This window comes from Camelus dromedarius, chromosome 1 (assembly GCF_036321535.1).
Source record: "Camelus dromedarius isolate mCamDro1 chromosome 1, mCamDro1.pat, whole genome shotgun sequence".
Classification (NCBI taxonomy): Eukaryota; Metazoa; Chordata; class Mammalia; order Artiodactyla; family Camelidae; genus Camelus; species Camelus dromedarius.
In genome coordinates this window covers 78,980,773-79,005,845 of record NC_087436.1, presented here as the reverse complement: position 1 = coordinate 79,005,845, position 25,073 = coordinate 78,980,773, and the positions used below count along the sequence as shown (strand labels likewise).

General features: G+C 34.1%; 1 protein-coding gene across 10 annotated transcripts in view; it reads left to right on the top strand.

The window, feature by feature from the left end:
* The first annotated feature begins 855 nt into the window (after positions 1 to 855).
* SEC31A (SEC31 homolog A, COPII coat complex component) overlaps positions 856 to 25,073 on the top strand; it is a 60,478-nt gene continuing 36,260 nt past the window's right edge. For all 10 annotated transcript variants that reach the window (XM_031432949.2, XM_064485834.1, XM_064485829.1 and 7 more), the window contains exons 1-10: positions 856 to 1,012; positions 10,950 to 11,029; positions 11,688 to 11,811; positions 13,234 to 13,432; positions 14,917 to 15,012; positions 15,917 to 16,057; positions 17,494 to 17,636; positions 20,874 to 20,973; positions 22,864 to 23,025; positions 23,224 to 23,376. In XM_031432949.2, coding sequence (XP_031288809.2) covers positions 10,951 to 11,029; positions 11,688 to 11,811; positions 13,234 to 13,432; positions 14,917 to 15,012; positions 15,917 to 16,057; positions 17,494 to 17,636; positions 20,874 to 20,973; positions 22,864 to 23,025; positions 23,224 to 23,376 — 1,197 coding nt within the window. In that variant the 5' untranslated portion in view covers positions 856 to 1,012; position 10,950. The remainder of the gene's footprint in view (positions 1,013 to 10,949; positions 11,030 to 11,687; positions 11,812 to 13,233; positions 13,433 to 14,916; positions 15,013 to 15,916; positions 16,058 to 17,493; positions 17,637 to 20,873; positions 20,974 to 22,863; positions 23,026 to 23,223; positions 23,377 to 25,073) is intronic.

Here is a 25,073-nt window from a genome sequence, read left to right as displayed (position 1 = left end):
TTTAAATTGAACCAGAAGTAGAAGACACTAGAAGGGTGTTGGAAGTACAGTGAGAGTACAAAAATCTGCCTACTGTTAAATAGCGGTGCTTGCCATATTTTACTTTTTGCGTGCAAAACAGAGAAACGTTACTTCCCGTGAAGGCATTTAGAAAAGACTGGTGACTGGTGTAATGGGAAGAGAACTGGTCTAGAAGTTAGGAGTCCAGGTTCTGATACTGTGATTTTCCTCTGGCTTTGCCTTATTTGCTATGAAATAATTCCTCCCTAAAACAAGAAACAACATCCATGTCACGCACTAATTAGATGCCTGGCTCTGGCGAAACTACCAAAGTTACAGTGACTGAAGGCAAATGCTAACAGATCTCAAACAGTAAGGCAGGATACTAACCGCAATACCTTGTTTACCCCACTAGGCCTCTTCGGAGTAACAAATCAAGTATGTCCACAACAGCCTTTGGGTATGACCAGATCGTCTGGTTTTAAAGAAGTTCTCAATAAGCAAGTAAGCAATTTTAAGACCCTAGTCACAATTACAGTTCCTGCAATAAGGCCCTCGCAGCCCGGTTTTCGGTGGTTGGTCGCGTCGGCAGTGTCGCGGCGCTGCTGACGTCTCACAGGACCAGTGCTACGTGGCGTTTCCGCGGGCTGCGGCCGTTCTTCCGCCACACAGCTACACCCAGCAGGACTTTTCTTCTTCGCGTCGTCCTGGCCACCGCACGCCGCCCCTCAGGACCGGTCCGTAGCCTCCCAAGGACATGCGCCTCGCGGCACCGGGGACCCTCCCGCTAGCCACCGCTCCCGGAAGTGCCGTGGCGGGTCGCGCGCCGGGTGGGTGGGGCCAGGCCGTGCTCCCGGAAGCGTCGGCCAGCCGGCTGGGCGGGGCTGCGGCTGCCACGTTGGAGCGGAGCGTGGAGGTGGCCCTGGCCGGGAGGAGGGGCGGCGGCGAATGCTGGCAGACTCCGACGGGTGCCGAGCTAACGTTGGAACCGGTCGCCGAGGGTCCCCGCCAGGTGTGTCCGCTTCATCCCCTCCTGTCCTCTTTGCCGGGCCTCTGGCCTTCAGGGAGAGCCCGGGCCAAAGCTAGGATCCCGGCCTCGATCTCCGGTGGTCCCCGCCAGACTGCGGCCCGGTCGGTCTGCGTTTCGGGCCCAGCGGGACGCCTGGCGTCACGGTTTCTTCGGAGATCGCGCCTGTCCGCATCCGCCGACGTTTCCACTGCTGAGCAGGAGCGCCCCTAAGGCTTGCGACAGGGTGTCCTGCCAGGGTCCATAAGTGGGGTCTGAGGTTAGGAGACCTTCAGACCCTTGTGCACAAAAAGGTGCGGTCCCCAAGGGCGAGGGAAGGAAACAAACCTCAGGATTTCTTTGGTTGACTTCAGTTTGGTTAGGACTTTTTGTTAATAATTAAACCGTTGCCGGATTTAAAGATTCGTAGGTTTTATCTGAAGGCTACTGCCATTTAGCCAGAATTGGATTATTTTAAGGGCAGTACTCGCCAGTTGCAGCCTATACACCTCGAAGGAAGTCTCATTAAGTGTTGTGTTTTTGCTAGTAATTTACTATAATAAGAGGTTAGATTATGGGGCAGGTGTAAAATGAATAAAAATATTGCCTGGACTTATGAGCGTTATAACCTCTTCCAGAAGCTCAAGGAACTAATTTTACCTATATCTTTCTGAAGTTGCAGTGATGGTCTCTGAGAGAAATCCTTCTTCCTAAACTGTCTTTTCTAACCACACGAAACTGAAATCGGGTTGTCTTTGTAGGCAACTGTATTTAGTCAACAGTTAGAGCCTCGTCCTTATACTGTCTTAACGTTTGTTGTACGTACTGATTGTTCTAGAGTTGGCTGAAGTTTGCTTACCTTTTCTTAGTGATTCTCCTGTGTTGCTTGTTTCTTATTATCCGTTAATTGCAGCTCTGGGAAAGGTTTGTAGACTCCAAGAAGTTTTGGAATACTTGAAGTGTTTTTGTAGTTGTGAATTTATGTTACACACATGTAAGGTTATTTAGGAAACGTGAGATTTGGAATGGATTTAGGTTTAATACTGCTTAATTTTATATAAGCAGGCTCTTTTCTGAAGCTGACAACATAAGAACAGAAAGAAATTTGTAAACTGTAAGGAGCAATGATTCTTAACTTTTGGGGGTTCCATTTCCTTTGGAGGATCTGGTAAAGCATTGGATCATCTTCCTAGAAAAATGCACATACACACATATAGGAGTTTCTGTATAGTTTCACAAGATTTACAAATCTCAAAGGCTTTTATAAGGTGATATTATTAAATTGATTTTTACATTGTTTTTAGAAATGTTGTCATTCTTAAATAGGTTAATTTCAGCTCAAAAAGTTTTGTTTGTTAAATGCAGATAAGTATGACACCATTTAGTTCAATGACCAATGCACAGTTCCTTCTTTGATTTGATTTTGGTTGAATGAGATGAGCCTAGAACATAGATAACATTAAATAAATCCTCTGGAACAAATGTGCCAGTCCCTAATGAGATTATTTTGCCCACACAGGATGGATTTTTACTAAAGGCAGTGGCAATTAGGGATTGTGTTCCTGATTTGAGAGTCAGTTTCCAATTCTGTGACCCCTTTCACTTTTTACTTTCTGAGGTTTAGGTTAGCTCTATGTATATAGCATGGTAAAGTTGGTGGTTTTTTTTTAAAGAATAGTACTATTAGGTTTTGGTGTTGCTTCACAAAATTAGCATTTAGAAAATGCAAAAAGAAAAGAGTTCCCATCTAACTGCATACAGTTGCAGACCCTTGGATGAATAAATCAAAGTTGTAGTCTAGAACATAAATTTTCTTCAAGAAAGGTATTCTGTTGAAGATTCACTGGGGTAAACATTTTAAATTATGACTTCTGTATTAGCTGACATTTACAAGCATTTATTTACTACATGTCAGGCACTGTTCTCAGCACTCTGTGAATTCTCACAACCACCCAATGGCATAGATGCTTTTATTATAGTTATTTTTCCAAGTAAGTAGCCAAGACACACATAGGAAAAATTACGTGCCTGAAGTCAGAGCTAGGACTTGGTAGACCAGAGATTTAAATCTGCTCCAGTCACTATGCTTTTAACCGCTGTACCATAGATACTGTCTTGTAGGTGGCATCTGTGAACAAGCCATTGTCCTCACAGTTTTAATATTTTCAGAATGATTATATTCTGTGTAAAATACTCTTGAATGAAACAAATCCGCATAATGTGAATTCTAATCACATATAATATTGAAAAAAATTACACAAAGTTTTTAAACCTAAGACCTCTTTCTTCCTATTCTCAAGAAAATTAGTTACAGCTAAATGATCATTCTGCCAGGAGATACACATGCATCCGATGAAGCTGTATTTCCATAGTATTCTTAGTAGTTTTGAGGATGATTATACTAGGTAGATTATGGTATTCTTGTTTAATTAGATTCAGACCACATCATATAGTTGTAGGCTGTTGTTGTAGTATAGTGATTTGATTTTTGTTTTTAAACAATGGTATTGAAGCCTCGTGTTCAGTACACAGGTTAATAAGTAGAACTGCTTCTGGTGGAACACTGAGTACTGAGGCTTTAAGAAACAGACTTTATAAATGGGTTGAATTCCCACTTAGCCATTTTATGTTCTTGTGAATCTGTCTCTTTCTCTTTCAGTAAATGTTACACATTAACTAAATGTTCGTAAATTAGACAGCCCTTGTACCTTTGCTCTTAGAGTTACTGTAATTCTGTTCAGTTGGGTTTTTAAAAAATATATTTGTAGCTATTTTGTTTTCACTTTTAGAAATTATTCTAAACGCAGTTTATTAAAACCTTTTTCCCCCAGCAATACTTTCTACTATTTTTTAAGTTAGAAAAGATCCTTTAAAAAGTTAAGAATTTCAGAATTAAATGTTTTACTTGAAATTGGTCTTTCTAGCTTATCAATCTGTTTGTATTCCCCTAAATATAGACATGCAAAATCAATCAAGCAAAACTTTCTGTGTACCTCACCCTGTGCAAAGGAATTTTGAGTCCCAAAAGGGTAAAAGTTGTAACACGTGATTGAAAAAAAGATATTTGTTGAGTTAGTGAGACAAGATGACATAGAAAACAGCTGGTAAAACAGGCAATGGGAAAATATGTAAACAATATGTACTAACAGAGTGTTAGATAAAGCTTTGTTAAGATGGAATAAGACATTTTATTATAAGATGCTTAAAATGTGGTACAAATATAAACAGTGAAGAGATTATATAGATCAGTGTGGATTGGATCAGTTAGGGCAGTTTTCATGAAGGAGTTGGGTCTTGAACTTACCAAAGACAATTGGCTGAGAAGAAGAAGGGCATTTGACATAAATAGGCATCTTTTTCACTTCTTAGAAAATTGGGGTTTTTTTTCTTTTCTTTTTCACAATAATCTTAGGAAACTAGATGAGTAGTTTTCTTGATTAGTCCCATGATAGTAGTAATCTTTAAAGTAGTTAACATGTTAAAATACTTTTTAACATATGTGTGAGGCATTGTGTTTGGTCATCTGTAAAATACATTATCTCATTTAAAGCTCACAATGTCCCATGAGGTAGCCACTCTTACCCCTATTTTTCAAATGTAGAACTGGGGCTCAGAGAGATTAGATACTGTGTCCAAGGTCTCATGAGTAGCAGAGCCAATATGCAAATTGAGGATTGCCTCCAGAGGCCCCACTTCTGACTACGTGACTCAACCTCCTAATCCACTTTTGCCTAACCTAGCAGTTTCTAAAATACATTTCTTAATTTCATCATGCATTGTAGTTTTTTTGCTAATAACTATTCCTCATAAATGTTAATATTTCTTCTATGATTAAAATTGAACACGTGAACTTGTTGTAGTAACAAATAAGAGCTTGGACTCTGGAACTAAACTTATGAGTTCAAATTTTGGCTCTACCCCTTGCTAGCATGGACCAATTATTTAGTCTTTCTGTGCCTTCATTTTTTTCATCTGTGAAATGTTCTTCAAGTATAAACAATTTGAACATGTAAGACCCAGGGCATATTTTTAGTCTAAGGCCCTTATAAGGAAACTATTAGAGGATGAACTTCATCCTCTAGAGATGAGTAAGAAAATGGCAAAAGTACTGTTGGAAAACGTTGAGCAAATTTACCTACTATAGACCTGAGACTAAAACAAAATTGGGAATAAGGAAGAAAGAATAAAATGTACATGTTAAATATCTGATGATGTAGGAATTGGTTATAAAAGTAAAAAATTAAGAGAACTGGGAAGTAGGCAGAAAATTCGAGTATCTCCTATAGTATTGCCTCATCTATAATGGCTAGGAGTCAAAGGACATTTAAAGCTGGCAAATCAGAGGTATGAGCATATTTAATAGTACACAGGTAAACACTGAGAAAGATAATACTAATGACTATTAATGGTGATGCAAGAGAAGTAATAAGATTACATAAACTAATTTTGTTAGTACTCTTAATAATTAACTGTAAATAAATAGAGGATTAGTGGTATTAAATGAAATTATTTAAAATTACAGTTGTAAAGATAGAATCAGAAACATACTAGAAAAAAAATACAAATCACTCTAATTATCAGAAAATTTTTAAATGTACAAAAAGAAAATAGACAGCAGTGAAAGACATTTTTTAAATTATAAAACCAAACATAGCAAAATATGATAGAAATGAGGGCAACCATATCTGTCACAGCAGTAAATTTTAAATAGCCTTATTAGCTAGTCTGTTGAAAAGATTTTCAAATTGGATCACCAAGCAAAATCTGATTTTTTTTCACTGTATTCAAGACAGCCAGTGAAAACACAATGGTTCAAAAGTTGAAAAGGCAAAAGAACATATATAAAGGCAAATAAAAAGAAAGCTAGGGTATTGATCTCAATATGAGACAAAGCAGAGTTCAGGCCTAAAGGCATTATAAGATAAAAATACTCCGTAAAGCTGAAATATGTATTTGACAGTGAACATTTAACATGTCTCTCTACCTATGTATTAAATAGGTAACTATGTAACTGTACTAAATAACAAAGTAACTTTCATAAAGGAAGTTTCAGCAGCAACAGACTCCCATAGAAAACCAATTTATGGTTACCATCAGGGCAAGGGGGCGAGAACGAATAAATTGGGAATTTGAGATTTGCAGATACTAACTGCTATATATAAAATAGATAAACAAGTTTCTGCTGTATATCACAGGGAGCTATATTTAATATCTTATAATAACCTATAATGAAAAAGAATATACATATTTATATGTATGGCTGAAACATGCTGTACCGCCAGAAACCGACACAACATTGTAAAGTGGCTACGGGAGATACTAGGAGAAATATGTACAAATGTATTAGTAGCAGGATCCTTTTAATTTACTGTTCTTGCTCCAAGACAAATCAAGTGGAAAAACAAATAAGGATGTAGAAGACCCAAACAATTAAGTCAGTAGGGTAGATTTGATTAATATATATTGAATTTTGAAAACAGAGCACCCCTTCTTTTTAGATCTCATGGAACATTCACAAAAACTCCTATATGTGCCTCAAAGAAAACTTGTTTTATAAATAAGAAATAATACGGAAAAATCACAATGAAGTAAAAATAAAGACCCCTCCATTTGGATACTCCGTTTGGATACAATTCTTAGGTCAATAGAGAATACAAATGGAAACTAAAATGCATAGGTAACCATAATAATGAAAACACTAGGAATGTATAGGATGCAGCTAAAGCAGTGCTCAGAGAAAATTCAGAGCCTAAAGAAATAATAAAAATGGGTACGTTCAGTTTTTAGTTAACTAAACAGTTAGAAAAAGAACTAAGTAAACCAAAAGAAAATGGAAGGAAGGAATTAATAAAAATAAAAGCAGAAATTAATGAATTTGAAAACAAAAAGAATGGAACTAATAAATTAGAAAGCTGGATTTTTGTAAATACTCAGTAAAATAGTCAAGTCACTAGCCAAGCTAATTTTTAAAAGAAGGGTAGGGCGAAATAAAATGTAAATATGTTTAATTAAGGACTAATAAATAACCATAAACAGCAAAAATTTAAAGAATCATGAGTCTATGTTGTTTAGCTCCAAAAAAATTAGGAAATTATTTTTAAAAATAAAGAACTATTATAGGAAAATACAATTTACCCAAAATAACCTTGAACAAAGAAAATTCAAATAGATTTCCATAGAAGAAATAGAGAAAACTACCAGAGGAGCAACTCTCCCCAAAAAGCACCAGGCTCAGACGTTTCATAGGCGAATCCTATTAAATCCTTCAAGAACCAATAATTCTAATGCCGTTATTAAAACTGTTTGAGCATAGGAAGAAACAACTCCCACATTTGTTGTGAAGCAAGTATAACATTTGATATCTAAACCTGACAAACGTATAGAAGAAGAAAATTATCGATTGCATCTCACTTGAGACTCTAGGAGTGAAACTTTTAAACAAATGGAACCTTGCAGCACCGTAGTAGGACATCATGAGCAAGAGAAATTTATTCTAAGTTTGAAAAGATGATTCAGTTAATTCAGGAAATTTGTTAGTATAATTTGTTTTATTGGTAGACCTAAGGAGAAAAATCATATGGTCATCTCTAATTACCTAATTAATGAAAAGCATTAAACAAAATTCAACACCCAGTTTTTATGAAAAACATTCAGTAAAACAGTAATCAATGGCTATTTCCAGATATATACATATACATATATACACACACACATATCTCTACAAATATGTGTATGTATATATCAGATTCCAAAATCATGCTCAGCGGTGGGAACAAAACAAGAAATATCACTGTCATCGCTGCTGTTTAATACAGTACTGTCAGTACTAGCTAACTCACACAAGAGAAAGATATCAGAGGAATGACAGTTAGGAATGAGGAAGTAACTGTCCCTTTTGACACATGGTATGAGTGTATATGTGGAAAACCCGACAGAATCTACTGTAACACTGCTACAAAAGGAGAATACGATAAGATAGCAGGATATAAAATTAATATGAAGAAATCATTATCCTTCATATAACAATAAGAAAAATAGACATTATAATGGATAGGAAGAAAAAGCCACATTTACCAACAAACCAAAAGATAAAACACTTAGGAATAAACAAACCTAATATGTCAAATTTCAAAAACCACTGAAAGATTAAAAAAAAAGACTTAAATCAAAAGACACCATGTTCTTGATAGGAAAATTCAACATTGTGTCAGTTCTCCGTAAATTAATTTATAATTTGGTACAGATTCAGTAAAAATACTAGCAGTCTCTTTTTTCTGGAATTAGACAAAAACTGTAGAGTTTATGTAGTAAAATAAACAGTAATGGCAAGGAAAATGGGGTGGGGGTGTGAGATGGGGGAGCAATAGATAGGGAAGCAGTTGAAATCATACTCATAAAGCCTCAGTATTTAAAACAGTGGAGTGCCTGGCATGTGAATAAACAAATGGACATAGGAATGGTAATCCAAAAATAAGCCTAAATAAATGCTAGAATGTAAATTCTAACCTACATCCTGATATGTATAGGAATACAAATCTATAGTAAATCCAGAAGTAAACCTAAGTACAGGGAATTAGTACATGATAAAGGTGATACCTAAAACTAATAAGAAAAAGATAGACTTTGCAGTAAATGGTTTTAGAGTAATAAGAAAAAAATAAACTTTGAGTATACATTGTATACTAGGACACATTTCAAATGAGTCAAAATTCAAATGTAAAGAGAAAGCCATAAATAAATTTGCTGGCAGAAAACTATCAGTGCATGTCTTCCTAACTTTGGCATGCAGAAGGCCTTTTCTAATTAATCAAAATTGAGAAGCCACTTTTTAAAGTGATAAATTTTACTGTAAAAATTATGGTACATCCATAGAGTGGAATGTTTTTCAGTGCTAAAATAAAAAGAGCTATTGAGAGAGAGTATAGGTCAGTGGTAGAGTGTGTGCTTAGCATTCATAAAGTCCTGGGTTCAATCCCTAGTACCTGCAGTAAAAAAAAAAAAGTAAATTAAAGAAACAAAAAACCTATTCCCCCTCTACCCCCGGGAAAAGAAAAAATAAAGGAGTTATCAAATCACAAAAATGACATCGAGGAGCCTTAAATGCCTATTGCTAAGTGAAAGAAGCCAATCTAAAAAGGCTACATATTGTGTGATTATAACTAAATGATTTTATGGAAAAGGCAAGACTATGGAGACAGTAAAAAGATCAGTGGTTGCTAGGGAGGGAGGAGGAGACGGATAAATAGGTGGAACACGAGCTTTTAGGGCAGGGATACTTCTGAATGATACTATAACGGTGGATATATGTCATTTTTGCATTTGTCAAAAACCAAAGATAAACAATACAAAGAGTGAACCTTAATGGAAACGATGGACTTTGGTTGATAATGAGGTGTCAGTGCTGATTCCTTGATTGTACCAGATACACTACTGTGGTGCAGGATGTTGACAGTGGGGAGGCAGCATTTGAGGGGTGAGAGAGGGAGGTATGTGAAAACTCTCTAAATTTTTCACTCAGATTTTCTGTGAACCTAAAACTGCTCTAATAAATAAAATCTATTTTTAAAAAATCAAAATTTCGTGAAAGGTTAAAAAAAAAAAAAAAAAAGCAAAAGACAAAGTCTGACAGCCTAAGAGAAAAATGGGCAAATGACATAGACAGGAATAGACAGGAAAAGTGACAGAGAAGGAAATATGGATGTCCCGTAACCATATTAAAAAAAGATGTCCGATGTTATTTATAGTATGAGAAATGCAAATTATAACTCTCCAGAGCTGACATTTTTCACCTATCATACTGCCAAACATTTAAAACCATTGGAAGGGCAGCAGCTGTAGGGCAGCAGTCTATAGGGCAGCAGCTACTCATATATTACTCTTGGAAGTGTGAAAAGGCACACTTGACATGGAGAGCAACTTGGCAGTATCCATCAAAATTAAAAATACATTTATCCTGGGAGGAGGGTATAGCTCAAGTGGTAGGTCCCAGGTTCAATCACCAGTGCCTCCATCAAATAAATAATTAAATGAACCGAATCCCCCCCCCTGCAAAAAAAAACTAAAAACAAAAAAACCTTAAAAAAAAGGATTAAAAAAATTTACATTTACTGTTTAACACAGCAGTTTTACTTCTGGAAATTTATAGCTTTCCTTGCCCACGAGTGAAACAACATGTATATATGACCACTTATTTCAGCATTGTTTGTAAAAATAGCACAAGATTAGAAACAACTCAGGTATTCATCAGCTGTGGCCTAAGTAATAAATTATGGTACATTTTACAATGGAATTCTGTACTATGTGACTGCATTTATGTAAAATAAAGTGTTTTTTTGTTTTTGTTTTTTTAAGCTATAGTACAGTACCTCTTGAACTTTTCTACCAAAGTAACTAACAGAGAGAATGTAAAATAGTGGCTTGGAGTGACCATTTAAAAAAATTTTTTTTTCTGCTTTATCTTTAAAATCTGTGGGTTTACTGTATTCTCTTCTGTGTTAGTTTTAATTTAAAATTAATTTTTCAAACTGTTCTTATCATTGAGTAATCCTGCTCCGGGAAGAAACAACTTGTTTATTATATGCTTCTGTCCTCTGACACACTGCCACCCATACTGTCTTGTCGGAGAAGCATATTGTGTACCAAGGTTAATTAACCAAATACTACCCTTGTTTTTGCAAGTTTCTTTCCAGACTGATTTTTCAGCTGAAGGGCTATCATTGTAAATAGGATAGCCCTATATTTGTCTCAAAATAATTAAACAAGTTTTTCTTCTTTCTAATGTTGAACATTCCCAGCAAATGATACCTAAACCAATTTGATTTATTGACATTGCAGCATTACTAATGATGTATTGGTTTGTCCGGTATATTTCTATGTAAAAAATGTTTCTGTGTTCTATATTACATGTTCAGTATATTTCTATGTGAAATATTCTCTTTATCAGGATGAAGTTAAAGGAAGTAGATCGTACAGCCATGCAGGCATGGAGCCCTGCCCAGAATCATCCCATTTACCTAGCTACAGGTAAGTTCAACAGAGAGAAGATAGTATGAATTACCTAATTTCTTCTCTTCCACATCTGACTTACTTATACTTGTCCTTCAAACTTCATCTCCTCTAGAAAGCCTCTCCTTCCCTGGCGAGGTATGTCCAACCTTATTAGCTGAGTTCATTGACCATCCTTTATGCTTGTACATCATAGCATTAATCATGGTATATTAATGTATAGTGCCTTCCCTACTTTATAAGAATTGTGTTTTATCTTTATTCTTTCATTATTAAGCACAATAGATAACATGTAAAAAAAGTTAATAAATATCAATTTGAATGAATGAAGAACAGTTTTGATGCCAGCATTTTTATATAAAAAGAGTTGGTGTTATATCATTTGTGACTATAAACATGGGACTGTTCTTACAGAGAGGTTTTAAAATATCTATAGGCTTAAAAAATTACCTGCATTACCGACTCTTACAAACATCATTTCTGAGCCTCAAGTCAGAATCTTACTGCTATAGTAATTTAAGCATCTGCTCGATGTTGTATGTGCAGAGATTGCAGCCACTAATGCAGCAATCATGAATGAGATAATTGAAAAACATGCATTTAATTTCTGTTTTACATGGTCTTCTGAGTCTTTTCTTTCTCGCATATGTAGTTACCATAAATGTATTTTTTATAGGAACATCTGCTCAACAATTGGATGCAACATTTAGTACCAATGCTTCCCTTGAGATATTTGAATTAGACCTTTCTGATCCATCCTTGGATATGAAATCTTGTGCCACTTTCTCTTCTTCTCACAGGTATGAGATTCAACCTTAAATTCACATGATTATTTAATTATATTTTGTGGTTGATGCCTGGCATGTCTGTAAATGTTCCATTAATAGAAACTGCAAGGAATACCATCAATGACATGACATATTTTGTGAAAAAAATATATGAGAGAATTTCTATGGAAGTAAAAGAAGTGTCTATATGTTCTGTTGAATTTTTTACTACTGACTGTTTTGTGTAGGTTAAGAAGGAGAGGCTCTAGTTTCTAGTATTTTTTTTTCTCATGATATAGTAGAATTATTTTTTTCTATCTCCTGTATCTCATCTGTTTACAAAAAAAGGTAGGTATGACTAGAAAAAGGAGTAGTTGGATGAATATTAAGATGTTAGCAGTGATTATTTCTGAACGGAGGTTGTTTTTATTTTTTCCCCTGTATCTGTATTTAAAAATACATTTTCCTTGAATCTGTATCTAAAAATAATACTTCACAAAGAATTTTGTTGACATGATTTCTGATACAGCAGGTATTTAGATCACCTATCCAAGCACTTAAGCCATATTGGAACACAGGCAAGGACACTTTCATTTGAGTAGTAAAATATGCTTTTTGCCTCAATGGCATGGCAGATCTGGGGGAAGAGATTGTACCTTAGCTAAGAGAATACAGCTCAAATCATCGAGTCTCATGGGACCTCTCATATTCTTCCAAGTCCTCCACCCACTGTGATGGGAACCCCAAATACCTTTTGTCGAACAGTTTTTCTGCTCACCACCGTTTGTCTCATTGTGTATCTCCATGCCACCTCCGTGCCAAACCATAATCTTTTATCCTCCGCCAATGGGGTACTTGTCTTAATGACATAATTTTTCACTTTTCTGTCACTTTTCTACTGTCAGAATACGTTATTTTTCTTAGAAAATGTCAGATGACTCCCTTAACACCTTTACTATTTAAGAGACAACTTGTTAGTACTTTTGTCAGATAAAATCAAGGGAAGTGGTTGATTAGCTCTATTTTATAAATGAATCAAAAGCAGCTTAGGAAGATTAAGTAACTGACCTGGGGTCTCAAAGGTTCTAAATGGTAAAACCATTCTTAAGCTCATGTTTTTGTTTGTCTGTTTCATTTTCTTTCTTTTTAAATTTTGGCAGGGGGAGTGTTTCATTTTTTATTAAGCTCATATTTTTTGACACAAGCAAATATGCTTTGTCATATTATATTAGCTCTACAAGTTTATACTCTTCAAGATTACAAAATAAAACATGTACATGTAAGTATAAATAAAAACTAAAAGGCCATTTCACCAAGTTATGCACAATTACCAGGAATAGAGGAGAGGCAATGTTTTTAGTGTATTTATGAAAATAATTAAGTGTATAATTTCAAATTCTTTTCTATATTTATTTGACTTCAAAAAGGAGTTATTTTATTCATTTTCTCTTAAAGGTACCACAAGTTGATTTGGGGGCCTCATAAGATGGATTCGAAGGGAAATGTCTCTGGAGTCCTTATTGCAGGTGGTGAAAATGGAAATATTATTCTTTATGATCCTTCAAAAATTATAGCTGGCGAAAAGGAAGTTGTGATTGCCCAGAATGACAAACATACTGGCCCAGTGAGAGCCTTGGATGTGAACATTTTCCAGGTTAGACTTCTGACATTTATTCATAATTCTTGAGATATGTGTTACTTATTTGAAATAAGTCTATGAATCCACTCTGCCTCAGTCTTGGAATTGAAAGCTGAAACTGTGCCTGTGCAGGTTGATAAATAAGTGTATTTGAAGAATGGAGGGTTCAGATTTGGGTTCACAGTGAATTGATACTAACTCCATGGAATGGATCAGGCTGATGGGTTTAATTCTAGAAGTCTGGAGATGTCATCTTATTGGACATTTTTTATTTTTTGTTTCTTTTTTTGTTATTGGACATTTTTTAAACATTAGGAACCTCAAAGGTTGGAAACCTTGCCTTTTAAAAGTTTGTGTTAGTACAGCATTAGTCGGGTACAATGGTATGTGGCTTAATCTACTGTTTTGTTAGTTGATAAATGCTGTATTTTTGACAAAGAGGTTATTAGCCTTATCAAGTAATTATAAATATACACAAATATAGTACAGATTTAATAAATAGGCAGTTAAGAGGCTTTCTACTATTGTCATCATAAATATTGCTGAATATTAGTTATAAAAATTATAGATAGGCTAATAAATATCTTGAGTTAATAGGATACTAGAGTATAACCAAAAATGAATATTATCTAAGTTTAAAATAGTTATTTTTCTTACATTATAAATAGATACTTCGGGTCTACAAATACAGAAACCCAAACTTTTTCATTTCTGCAGTTTATGGTGTCTACTCTTTAGATTAGATACCTAATTTCTCTGTTAATTGGATTAAACAGCTGCAGATTTTTGGTTAGTATCTTCTATTATAGGTGACTGCTACCATAGAATTCCTCTATTTTCATAATTATATGTCAGTTTTTTATGAGAGTGAGCTTTAAAGGATGAAGATCAATGTATGAACCTCATTATCTTCCTATACTTCATATCAGTTTTAGGGTCTTTTTGACCCCACAGGTATATGACAGAGATAACCTAGAAATACTGCCACCCGGAACAAGATTGAGCATAAATGAAATAGAAATATATGAGCATTTAAGACGAGAGATATGACTAGCTCTGTCTTGGTCCAGCTCCTGAGGCTGTCTTTGAGGTATCCTGAGATAGATGCCATTATTTTAGGATTTGGCAGTTTGTCTAAAAGCGATAATTGGTGACCAGTTTAGTCTCCCACAATCAGACCCCCTTCCAGAGATGAAAACCACAAGTAATAATTCCTGTCTGGTTGCATTAAGAATTTACCCATGTAATTATTTTTTAATGTATTAAAATATCAGTAGACATATTATCTTTTTAGTTTAGTAGAATTTTATTATACGTTTCTTTAAAAACACTTTTAATTTTGGATTTTTATGCATAGTTTTTAGGAATTCATACATTTTGCCTTTTTAATTAAATAGAAAAATTATAGGCCTTAAAATGGACAGATCTTTCCAGCTCTGAACTGAGTTTTCTTAATTATTTGTAAGTACTATTTAGTTATTAATTGTTTCTTACTGCAGACTAATCTGGTGGCCTCTGGTGCTAATGAATCTGAAATCTACATTTGGGATCTAAACAATTTTGCAACTCCAATGACACCAGGAGCCAAAACACAGGTATTACATTGATTTCAATATAATCAAAAGAACCAAAATTAAGTTTTTCTACACTTATTTCAGTATTTTTCATACAAAATATAGTTATTAAAATTAGTGTTTAGATGTCATTGATTTTCCTTCAGCACAGTGAACTATAGTAAATATGTTTCTTCAGAGTATCAAAGAACCCTTCAGCAGCAAATATTTATTTAGTACTTACCACCTGCCAGACCTTGTTTGATGTACTAGACTTACGGTAGTAAATAAAATCGACGGGTCTTTAATAGTTTTCTTAGGTATAATACTTCATATAGTATAGAATTTTACATCATATAGTATTTTAACAATATCCAACCTTAGAATAAACATCATAGAGTAGAAAGAAAACTTACTTAAAAAAAAAATCTCAACCCATTTCCTCTGTATTTCTAATAAGGAAAGAGTCCTCCCACTGCCTCCTTGAGTTTCTTAATGTTGTATAGACTGCTCAATTTGAGTAGCCAATATAATGGTCCCTAACATTTTGGGAGGTAGCATAATAATAGTGTATGAACCACCATTTACAAAGATAGTCTTCTAGGTTAGGCTGTAATTTTTGCTCCTAGTTGTCTGTCATATTGATGAATATCTACTTGGTGGTCTGTTTTCTACCTTGGGGCAGTTGCAAAATAAAGAAACAGTGCTCGATTTGTAATAGGAGCTTAATAAATTCCTGGTGAATAAACAAGGTAAAATACTAGAATTGGCATATACCTGAACTTTAAGCTATATATCATATACATTGAGAACTTAAGAATATAAAAGCAGATTTGTGGAATGAATAGATCAGATTTTTAGGTAATCCATTTTTAAAAAGAATTAGATTTTGTAGTTAAATTTGATTATAATTGAGAAATGGTTTTTAGTAATTTATTCCTTATAGCCCCCAGAAGATATTAGCTGCATTGCATGGAACAGACAAGTTCAGCATATTTTAGCATCTGCCAGTCCCAGTGGCCGGGCCACTGTGTGGGATCTTAGAAAAAATGAACCTATCATCAAAGTCAGTGATCATAGTAACAGGGTAAGTATATGATTGATTTGTAACATACATGTTTTATTTCTGATGTAGGTATTCTTATATTGTTTCTCAGAATTGGCAACAAATCAAATTTCTGTGAAATCAAATCTTGTCTTTTTATAGACCAATCATGTTGGAATGAGAGGTTTTTTCCTTTGGGGAAAATAATAAAATTCCTACTAAACCATTCTGGATATATTAATGAAGAGAGAGTTTGGTTAATCAAGGGGGTTATTCCATGGTATACTGGTTGTTTTGCTTTGCTAGCAGTTCCAAAGCATTAACAGCAATCTTTTGTGAGTAGGGGTGTGTGTGTGTGTGTGGTGGGGGGAGGTAGTTAGGTCTGTTTGTTTGTTTGTTTATTTCATGGAGGCACTGGGGATTGAACCCAGGACCTTACCGCTGAGCTATACCCTCCCCCAATAGCAACCTTTCAATTCATCTTTAGCTTTCTCTGGAGTGTAACAATTTTCCCTGCTAGTAATTTTATGACTGTGAACCTGTAGTTTACAGGCTCCTGGCTTCATCTTTTCTGATTAGAAACTGCTAAAGTGAGCTAGTACTTTTCTCCAACTTGGCCAGTAGATGCTGTATAACACATTAAATTTTTGACTTTACAGATTCATTAATATTATGTCATCCTGTGCTGTAAAGTAATTTAGACACAGTTTAGGCCTTATTTTGTTAATTTGTTTTCATTTACATTGTTTAGTTGGACATTTAAAAAAAAGAGTTTCCCTAAATCAATACATACATAATTTAAAAACAACAACAACAAAAACTATTTAGAATAATATTTCTTCAGGGTATTGTTTTTCAGTGAGTCATGAATTTTAGAACAAATTTCAGTGGAATAAAGTATACCATATGCATGTCAGTCATCTTCTGGAACATTTAATAGGATCTGGGCTTCAGGCATTTCTCAATAATAATTGTAAATTATTCCATGTGAAAACTTAAATAGTAGTTGTTGCTTTAGATCTTTTTCTTGATTTTTCTGATAAAACAGAGGAAAGAGATGGATTTTTTGGTCATTAAAATCTTTTATCTTTTTATTTTCATTTTTTCTGAAAGTATTAAATTTTAAATTTATGTAAAACTTTTTTCCTAGTTACAATTTGGACAGGAAAACTCATTTTCAGTATAGAATTATTGTGGCCCAGAATGGCTTTGTATATCCAAGAGCTGGATGAATTGAAAATATTTAAGCAAGTTACTTTAAAGACTACTGTTTAAGAGTGTTTAATAAAATTTAATAGTTTTATTTTTTTAATAAACTGAATTTTTAACAAATAAAAAAAATCAATTAAAATAAATAATTTTTTAATAAGCCTGAGCTAATGTTTTATGCTATTTCAACAGAAGCATATTCTTCATTTTCATTTTGGCTTTTCAAGAAGTAGTATGATTGATAAAATGTGAGCCTTAACTATCTACAGATGCATTGCTCTGGGCTGGCGTGGCATCCTGATGTTGCTACTCAAATGGTCCTTGCCTCTGAGGATGATAGGTTACCAGTAGTCCAGATGTGGGATCTGCGCTTTGCCTCCTCTCCACTCCGTGTCCTGGAAAACCATGCCAGGTAACATGCTCCTGTTCCAAGGACCTTGATTTGTTAATTTTTAAAAATGTATTTACTTACTACTTTGAATTATCAGATAGTTTTTTAAAATTAGGGAATCTACTTTGTCTCTATCTTGTAAAAGTTAGTGTAAATGGTTTGTTTTCATTTTAAGCAATAGTCATCTGATTTTCTATACCAAACAATGGTAGCCAATTCATATTACAACAGCATGAAAATGTGTTAACGGATTTTCCACTACTTGTTTGAAGTAATGATTAATAGGTCAAAATTCTAGTGTAACAACACTTTGGGACAACTCTTGGGACAACAGTTACACAGTTTCATCTTTATTTCAGTCATACTTATGAAGAGTCTTTCCTAACATTAAATGTCAAGCAACAAATGAAAGTTTGTTTTACTTTCGAGTGTCTATCTTAATTTAAAGGGAAACATTTTTGAGAAATTAGGTGGTTCATTCTGCTTTCAGTTTTAATAAATGTGTGGATGCTCTAAAAAGATACGAGAATTTTCTTGTGTTAGTTTCAGTAGCATTAAATTTAGTTTGTAGTTGTACAGATTTCCTATTATTGATATTCAGGTATCCAGGGAGTTTACACATATTTGTTCAATGTTTTTAAACACAAAACAAATCCCTTTTAATGTTACAGTGTTTTGTAAGTACTTTGGGCTTTTTTCTTCTTTTATATTTAAGGATATAGACATTTTAAATCTTTTTCCCCCCCTAAGTAGTGGAATTACATACTTTAAGAAGTCTTAAAATGTATGATCTCTCCTTTAGCTTCTGATAAAGGAGAAGAACCTAGTCAAAGTATAATCCTATTTAGATGTTGTGCTTCAATTAACTTTTTAGTAAAGAAGGGATAATTCTGAGAAGTTTTAATATTTTTCTCATGTTTGGTAAGGTTTTATTTATTCATTCAACACATGCTTATTGAACATGTGCTCTGTGCCAAGTACTGTACTAGGATTCAGTAATATATCAGACAAAAATTCCTGCCCTCAGGGAGCTTACAGTGCAGTGGGAGGACAACTAACATTTATGTAGCATGTAAAGTATGCAAGTACTTTAAATGTTAGCTTGATTAATCCTCATAACAAACCTATGGTGTAAGTCCTATTATCCCATTTTACACATCGGAAATTGAGGCTCAGCAAGGCTAAGCTTGGCCTAGGTCACAAAACTAGTCAAATGCTGACTTGTAATCCAAAACATTCTGATCCCAGTATCCATGCTCTTAACACTATATTCTACTGCCAGTTTTAGAAGTGGTCATAATTTAGCAAGACAGAATACCATAGTAGGTTCCAGGAGCAAATCAACCTCTTGAGTTCTCAGTTTTCTCCCTCTAATAAATTTAAGAGTTGGATTATGTGATTTTTAAAATCCCTTTCAGTTCTACAGTTCAGCAATTTTTTTTAATACTTAGTAAGAACTTAAGTGTTCCTTAAAATGCAGTATTAAATATGACACTGATTTCTTTAAAAAGGCATTCTTGACATACCTTGAAATTTTTGACATGCATGATTGGATTCTAAAGGGAGGAGACAATACACCTTCATTATTGTTAACAACTGGGGAAAGTTGAATATGGACTCTAAAGTACTGCATATAAATAATAAATATTTTCAATATGTAACTATATTGTGGTTATATAGGAGAATGTTCTTATCTCCAGAGATAAGTGTAGGGGTGACATATCATAATATTTGCATTTAATTCTCAAATGGTCAAAATACACATGTAGAGAAAGAGAAAGACAGTAGGTGCAGCCAAATCAGTGAATCTAGATGACGAGTGTAAGGGTGTACATCACACCATTCCTTAAAGTTTTTACAAAGACTTTAATGTTTTAAAAATAAAATGGGAGAGAAAAGGCATTCTTAAACTATTTGGGTTCTTTTCCTATACTATATTTTCCTGATTCTGAGACAACTGAGATTAAAAGAAATACCATCAAATTAAAAACAGCTTTTAAGGAGGAAGATGTAGTTCAAGTGGTAGAGCACATGCTTAGCATGCACAGGGTCCTGGGTTCAATCCCCAGTTCCACCTCTAAAAGTAAGTAAGCAAATAAATAAGTAACCCTAATTACTCCACCAAAAAAAACTTGAAAGAAAAAAACAACCAACTTTCAGGGGAAAGAAAAACAATGCTAAATATATACATTGACAGTGAGATTTATCTTTATTTTGGAAATTGGAAAAAAAACTATGCATCTTAGGACTACTGTAATGTTTTCAGGAGAATTGAGGAATATTGATTTGTATGTTTTTGTTTGAAGAAATACACAAACATAGTTCTAGTTTCTGGTATTTTTCTAGAATCTAGTATTTACTAGTAGTATTTACTATTTTCAAGTTTCTGGGATTTAAATTGTAGTTTCTAGTATTTTTCTTCATAGTGTGATAGCTTAACTTTCCTTCTTTCATCTCTTAAACAGCAGAGACATGAATGTAGAAAACGCAAACTATTATCTAGTGCATTTTTCTGGATAATGGGATACAAGTTTTTTTATTTTTATAGGGATGCTAATCTGATTTTTCAGAACATCCACCAAAAATATTACTTTCTTATATTTAAGATAAAAAAATCCAAAAGCTATTAAAACACAAAAAATTGTAAAATCAGATCTTTAGTATTTAGATCTAGTATTTCTCTGTGATGAATTTAAAATATTTTCTTTTAATTAAAAAAACTTATATGCTAGATCTCCCCTGATAACAAAAGCTAGAAATATAAACAAAAAGTAGAAAATGTAAAATAATTAGATTTCCAACCCATCCATAAGTAAAATTTTTATTGTGCATATTTTTATTTATATACACATAACCCTACTTATGCAAATATTTAATATAATTGTATTTTTATACAAATTTATGTACATAGTTAACCTTTTTTCATTGATTGGTGAAGACTGTCTAACAATAAGAAATCAATTTTTACAACATAATTTTTAACTACAGATTTTCTCATCAAAAGATGATCTGTAATTTATTATTATGTAGTCACTGTTGTTGGGCATTTGTTTTAAATTTTTGCTGTTGCTGCACACTACATTGAATATCTTTGTAAAGATCAAAGAGCATACACATTGCTAAACAGCTTTCTAGCAAAATTATATATGAAATTATACTTCTGTTAGCAGTGTGTGTCTCCAAACCCCTGACAGAAATAATTTGGCGGTTTGATTTTCTCAAGATTAAAAATTACTTATCTCTTTGGGTTTTTTATAGGGGGATTTTGGCAATTGCTTGGAGCATGGCAGATCCTGAATTGTTGCTGAGCTGTGGGAAAGATGCTAAGATTCTCTGCTCCAACCCAAACACAGGAGAGGTATGGGGAGGAAATGTTTCTCAGACTTACAGCTCTCGTAGTATTTTATCTCTAGCTGAATAAGAAAATTTCCGTATGGATTCTTTACTGCATGTTTACAATTAAGGACATGTGAGAGTAGATGGACATGTGTGTAAAATGTTAATCTAACAGAGATTTTGTCATGAACATTGTCTAAACTCAGCTGTTTCATCTGGGAATATCAGTCATTGAAAATAGTGTATTTGAACCTAGTAATCACTCCCCAATAAAAGGTGTTAACCTAAACTTGGAAATGATTCATTTAATGTGATTTCTGGAAACCAGTGTCTTCAGAGTAGAAGTGTTCAAGGTTTGGGTCTTTTTCTGGCTTTGCCTTTTTAGGTCCTCTTTGATTTTTGGAAATCAATGGATGCAGGTTTTTACTCTCTCTTCTGAACTGTACAGCAAGAATACTTTATAATAAAATATTTGTCATATGTTCTACCCATGGAAATTTAGATGAGGGAATTTTACTTTATTAAATATAAATGTTATATAAATATAATTTTATTTGCTTTGGGTTGTGGGCTAAAAATCTCTTGTAACTATTATTTTTATTCTTAATAATTTCCATCTTTTTCACTATTGGGCAAGAGAACATACATTTTAATTACAGCTTTTAAACTTTTATTGCAGATGCTTTTCTAGTTACCCTGATGGTATGCTGGTAAAAATAAGAGTATCTTCAATCACTTTTAATCTATAATATTAAAATTAAAACAAGCACTTTTGTTATTTGATGTGTGGTTTTAAAGTTTTCAGGTGCAATGATGTCTGTAAGAATATAGAAAAATTAATGTTAGGGTAGATGAGAAAAAGACAATAAGTTTTGCCTCATTTGATTTGTAGGCCAAATAATAAAAATCTTGCATTTTACACTGTGCCTTCTCAAGTGAATTCAAAATTCGTGGAAATTAGGGTTCTAATTTTTTTAGTTATGTAATTTGATAAAATGATTTTTTGCGTATGCTTAGTTGTGTTTGCTTGGACTTTGAAGGAATAAACTTTTAGTGCATGCTGCAACTAAGAAAATGTAATAGATTTTTTATTTAAATGCAAATTAGAAATAGACAACTAATTCAAATATCAAGAATCTAATAGTCTTACCAATCAACTTAAGTGTTAAAGACTAGCAGGATAAATGCCTTTTCACTTAATTTTATTTTCTTATAAAAGAAAAAAATTATTTTAAATGTCACATGAAGCCAAAGTTAAGCTAATTTGACTTATTTCTTAAAGCTATAAAACCTGTAACCCTATGGGCATCAGTTACCATCACACTAACTTTGAGTTAGCAACAATTATTACATTGTAAGGGTTTTATTTATATCAGCCATTTTTAATACTTTTTCCATATTCTTCTTCTAAGGAAAAGTTACACAGTAATAAGAATGATGTAAACATGTTTTCTTACTTAACTGGAAGCCAAATTTCTCAGTGAATTCTTGCTTCTCAAAGTTTTTTATCTTGGTTTTTTGGGTGTTTTTTTTTTTTAATTTGATCTTCAAATAAGCTAAATGTGGTTCTTTGAATCTTGGCAGGCAGAATCAGTTAGATGAGACCCTATTGGTCTTTGACTTAACAAGTTGACCCTAAGAGATTATTCTAGTCTTTCAGTTGCCACCTCTACTACCATTTCAATAAAAACAAAAAAACTGCAGTTTTAAAGATGTGCTTATTCCAAATGTGGTCAAAATTTTGAGCAGCATTCCTCTTTATCATGATGGCATTCTCTTGTACTTCAAAGAAATTTTTATAGTTGTTTCTCCTGGCTAGATACTTTCTAAAAGTACATGTTTAATTAAGTTGTACTTGTTGATCAAACTAATTAAAGTGAGTATACTTTTTTCTGCTTTTTTTTTGGGACAGGTGTTATATGAACTTCCCACCAACACACAGTGGTGCTTTGATATCCAGTGGTGTCCCAGAAATCCTGCTGTCTTATCGGCTGCTTCCTTTGACGGCCGTATCAGCGTTTATTCTATCATGGGAGGGAGCACAGATGGTTTAAGGCAGAAACAAGTTGACAAGGTAATAGGAAGTGTTAAAGTTTTTTATTATAATGCTTGAAAAAAATCATCTTAACTGTAATTATTTTGAAAGTGACTTTCCTGATCAACAATACCGATTAATTGGATAATTATAACAAAAAATTTCTTGGCAATCACTTGAAAACATGTAATATAGTCTTGTATAATTTACAAAATCTCTCTCTTTTCTTTTTTTTAGCTTTCATCATCTTTTGGGAATCTTGATCCCTTTGGCACAGGACAGCCCCTTCCCCCGCTACAAATTCCTCAGCAGACTGCTCAGCATAGTATAGTATTGCCTCTGAAGAAGCCACCCAAGTGGATCCGAAGGCCTGTTGGTGCTTCCTTTTCAGTAGGTGGATTTGTTTTTACGGCCCATAAACACAAAGGTCTTATAATAAAGTGTTATTATAGGATCCCTCAGATAGAAGACTGAGTTTGAGATGTGTTTGTGGGTTTTCATCATTCAGTAGGGTTTCTGAGGAAAAACGGAAACTACTCCCTTTTTTCCTTTTTTAAAAAAATTTTGGTAAAATATACATAACACAAAATTTACCATTTTAACCATTTTGAAATATACAATTCAGTGGTATTGGGTACATTCACTTTGTTGTGCTACCTTTGCACCATTCCCCCCTCTACCTTATTAGGTTTGTCTTCCTTCTCTCTGTCTCCTTCTTTGATTCCTTCATTTTTTTCTAGAGGGGCCTACATTCTAGTTTGTTAGAAGGTCCAATGTGGTTGCACATCTGAACTAGAGCCTCCAGTCTAGCAGCACTTATGACAGCACTAAAACTTGATATTTTGATGCTGCATCTCTTGTACTTGGTTCCAAACTTATAAGAGGGAGAAAGGAATGTTATTTATTGTCTTTATAATACTTTAGTGCTGGCCAGTGGACATGCACTTTTCATTCCAAAGATATATAGTGAACATCTTCTGTTTGTCAAGTGCCATTCTAGGCCCAGAAAACATACCTGTGAACTAGATAGTCTGTGTCCTCAAGTAGCTTATATTAGGGGGCAGGTTTTTCTGTATGGTTTGATTTTCTTTTAAACCTTGTACATACATAATTTTATAATAATAAATGTTTTAATTGCTTAGGGAAGGAAAGAACTAACTAGATGGATGGTTAGGATTCAGTAAGTTAAGTGGGAAGTCACAAACAAAAGCAAAGATTCAAAGGCAGGAGAGCAGATAGTAGAGAAGATCAGACAAGAGGAATGAGAGATTAATTAAATCCAAAGGACGGATTTACAAGTGACATAATCAAAGGTCTGTTATCTGGGAAGATTAATCTGTAGCATATTGTAAGGATTGGAGGAGAAAAGATGAACAATAGGCCTGCAATCATACAGCAGTTCAGTGTGAAAAGAAGAGTTCGGCAGAGTAATGGCACTGTAAAAGGAAGAAATAAATCCAGGGAATTTAAGAAAAGATCAGTACCTAGACCTGAGGAATGAATACTAGAGGCCAGAGGCAGAGTTCTGAGCCTGCTTAATAGGAGGAGAGCAAACCTCCTATTTGGGAGCCCTGTAGAGAAATGAAGCTCCAAACCAGTGGCAAGACCTGAGTGCTTATATACTAGTTTGAACAAAGAATGGCAGTTGTGGAAAAGTAACTAAAATATGTAGGGAGACTGGAGGGAAATAATTTTTATTTAACAAGGTCTGTTTGTACAGATTTTTCCTGGTCTGCACTCCCATCTCTGGTGAAAAAAATGTTTCTTTCCTCCCAGTGGAGGGAGAGCAGCTCTCATAGGGGAGTTTCATCTCCTTTCAGAAAGAGGTCAGATGTCTTTCTTGCTCCTACTGTCTTTTGGTATTCTTTAGCTCAAAATAATTCTTATGACAAATGGCATATTTTGGAGTGGCATATTCTACTACCTTTTAAAACTTAGAGCCTAGACTAGAAGGTGAGGCAAATACGTATAGCTAGTAGTTGAATCAAAAGAGTTACCTGTGTATGTAGTATATACCGAGGGCATTCCGGATAGCACAGGTGACATTTACCCGGGCCTTGAAGAGAAGTTGTGTTGCGTATGTGGAA